The 3631-nt window shown below is 30.7% G+C and overlaps 1 protein-coding gene across 1 annotated transcript; it reads right to left on the reverse strand.

Moving 5' to 3' along the window:
- Window positions 1-1974: 1974 nt before the first annotated feature.
- LOC141720216 (transcription factor bHLH149-like) lies at window positions 1975-3061 on the reverse strand. Its single transcript, XM_074522566.1, has one exon. The coding sequence runs from the start codon at window positions 2841-2843 to the stop codon at window positions 2229-2231; it is 615 nt and encodes a 204-aa protein (XP_074378667.1). The 5' UTR covers window positions 2844-3061; the 3' UTR covers window positions 1975-2228.
- Between the last annotated feature and the right edge of the window lie 570 nt (window positions 3062-3631).

Raw genomic sequence — 3631 nt, forward strand, 5'->3', positions numbered from 1 at the left:
TAAGTAAGTACCCTTGGCTGTTGAACACTTGGTGCTAACTGCTAAACATTTTAGACCTTGTTTGCCGTAATCCGAAATTTGACATCTTAAGATAGATAGATGTTCTTAAATATGTTGCTCAACAACAGTAGAATGAATAAAGGATAGAGAGACTCAGTAATTGCTATGTCGGACCTGTGTGGGAAACCAGTCGGTAGTACAGGTACTGTTTTGCATTCGATCTCATCATCCATTCCAGAATGATTATATGTTTACAGCATCATACACTATACACTATGTATAGTGCACTATCAATACTACTAAATGTATGGAAACAAGTCGTTCATATTTCAACATTCAATTTGGGTACAATAACAAGGCCAAACAAATACTCCCTCTGTCCCTCCCATTTGTTTACACTTTCCTTTTTGGGATGTCCCTTCCAATTGTTTACATTTCAAAATTTTCCAAAAATAGTAAAGTTTTTATAATTTTTAAATTAACTACATCCACTACTTTCCTCCACTATACCCACTTTATACATATAATATTAATCGGTTCCACTACTTTACTCACTTTTTCAACTTTTCTCCACTACTTTATCATTTTTTTTAAACTCCGCGCCCCACCCAAATGTAAACATTTGGGAGGGACGGAGGGAGTAATAAAGTTGATTTGCGGGTGTTTTCCTGTTTTTATTATCCTTTAGAGTATCTCCTGTCCGATTTGGTTAGACTAGATGAAAAAAGAAAATGTATTATTGTAGTGTCGAGTTGTGTATTGAAATTGCATTTTAATATAAAATGTGACCCAATGCAAAATTAACTTTTATTTCCGTTTTATATTCCTCTTATTTTTTAGTAGATGGTTAAAATTCCGTAACCCTTTGTTTAAATTTTTTTTTATCGTAAATAACCGCAGCCGCTAGCCGGGTGCGCACTGGATAAATCCTAGCAATAACTTGCAAACCACGTAAGCCAAAGTAAACCCCATTTAAGCGACAGACTTTGGCTCATGAGATATAATCATAAATTATCTTCCCGTACGATTCGAACATGTAGTTATCTGCAACATAAAACTGGTATATGAATGTGTTTGATTTTAGAAACATAGCTTAAAGATACATTTATGCTATTTGACCATATTACTTTTTTAAAATCTTTGTAAACAAGTGTAAATACGAAAATTATATCCTAGTATAATGAGAATATTTAGTTGGCTGTACTACCCTATAAAGCATATGAATATAATCATCAATACTTAAAATTATCCGGTCTTTGTTGTAAATGTGGTAAAGACAACTAAACTAAAACTATTTTGATTATGAAACTAAATAGTAGACCTAATCTACTACTAAATAAATCAGAAAAAATAATTACCCAATACTAAATAAATAATGAGACATAAAGCATACAGATGGTTAAACATAATTAATGGTCAACCTTTTATGATATTTGTTGCAATGGTGGCAATAAGAACTAAACTAAAATCAATTTAATAATGAAACAAACACCCAATACTAAATAGATATAAGGAGAAATAATCTTAATAAGAATAAATCAGGAGATATAAATATCCAATACTAAATAAATAATGAGATATAAATATACACATTATTAGATAAAAAAATCAATGGTTAAGATTATTTAGTATATGTTGCAAATGTGAAAGGGAGAACTAAGTTAAAACCATATTAATTATGAAACAAATACCAGACATTAAATAGATTAGGAGACAATTTAATACTAAATACACTAAAAGATATAATTATGCAATACTAAATAAATGAGGAGGCTTAATTATTAACAATTATATATAACAAATAAAGGTGCCGATGAGAAAAAGGTGAAGAAAACAAAATTAGCAAAAAAATTTAAAAATAACTAATTATTAAAACAATGAGGAACAATAAGAAAATTTAGAAAAAAACACATTTTATCAACATTATAATTAAAATTACATATATAAAAAAAATAGTAGAAAAATATATATACATAACAAACAAATAATTTACTAATCATACAATGGACCACTAACAAAGATACAAACTATTATTTTAACAAAATACACTAACTTTGTTTAATTAAGCTAGTATATATGATACTAATAACAAAAGTTTCATGACAATTGGCTCAAACATAAATGACAAATAATTAGGGACAGGGATATTGAATTACAAATGGCTATAATTAGACAATCTACTTGTGCATTGTGCATGGAGTTCATTTTACTAAGCCAATCTCTGAGAATTAAATAGACTGATTTGAGCTAGTTAAAAGGCCAGTAAGAGCAGTCATTGCTAGTACTTGCATTTCCAAAGCAGCAATATAATCACTAACTTCATCTAGCAGATTCGGAAACGTCATCTTCCGGCAACCAGGAACTAATCGACTTAGATCACGAGCTTTTTCTTGCACAGCCAGTAATCTCTTCTTCACAGGCGGCCTTCTTACTAAATTTTTCGACTGCTTAGTAGCAGCCACCTTAGTATTCTTCCTCTTGTTTTTATGCTTGATCATCCTCAATTGTAGTTTGAGTCGATTCGTGATAATGGTTCTGCTCCAACGACTTCGACCTTTTGCTGAAAGGGCAAGGACTCGGTCTGCAGTCTCTCGGACCGTACAATCAGGTTTTCGTCTACGAAGAGCGTCGACTAGTTTGGAGGCATAGATCTTGTGCTCTGATGCGGATTTCCATGTGGTACTATCGGCTTGCGATTTATTTTTTGGGTTTTCAGACTGATTGTTGTTTTTTATGATGAGACTTGTGTGGATTTGTCTTCTTTTTTTACGTTTGGATTCGCTTGCACTTGTGGAAGTTGAGTTAGCCAGCTCTTGATTGGAGATTAGAAATGATGAAGTCATAGAGTTTATATAGTGGTTAAGCTAGATATTGATCTCGAAGTTATACAGACCAGTTTAATGTATCCCGATATGAATAATGAGGAAAGGTTTTCGAGATTGATTTCAACCTAAATCACACTGTATTTGATTATCGTTGAGACTGAACAATACATAGAAAGGGAATATTGTGAAGAGTTTGGAGAGAGAGTGGGGAGTTAAATATAATGAGTTGGGAGGGGATTGGGACTTGGGAAGCAGCCTTTTAAAGAGAGCAAGGGAGGGAAATGTGTGTTGTTCTTTCTAAACAAAAAAAAATAAAAGAAGTGTTTTACATTCTTTTTAAACAAATCTGTTGTATTATCAAATTGAAATAGTAACATATAGTATACCATACCAAATGGTACCATTTTCCAACCCGGAAAAGTGAATTGGCGATTAAAGAATTTATATGCCCTCTTTTACATATTGGAATAGTGAATTGTTCACTAAGGATATAAAGATTATAAAAAATGTAAGGTTTGTCAAAAATATGAACTCTTTTTTAAAAATACATTGTTTTAATTATTTTTTTGAAAGGTAAAAATTATTTTCAAAATTACCATTCTTTGAAAAATTTGTAACCTCGTAATTGAAAATCAGCCACAAATAAATTCTAAGATTTAGTAATTATAATCATATTTAATTGAATTTGTTTAACAAGTTTTAGGTTAAATCAAATCCAACCAAAAACAGTTTAAATTATTCTTTTGAAAAATGAAAAAGAAATTGCATATGCTTGTTTTTAGTTGCATTTTTTGAAATGGTTTTAG

This window comes from Apium graveolens, chromosome 1 (assembly GCF_009905375.1).
Source record: "Apium graveolens cultivar Ventura chromosome 1, ASM990537v1, whole genome shotgun sequence".
Lineage (NCBI taxonomy): Eukaryota > Viridiplantae > Streptophyta > Magnoliopsida > Apiales > Apiaceae > Apium > Apium graveolens.

What these genes read in the sequence shown, in the direction of transcription:
- LOC141720216 (XM_074522566.1), bottom strand. Translation starts at nt 2,843, where the DNA reads ATGACTTCATCATTTCTAATCTCCAATCAAGAGCTGGCTAACTCAACT.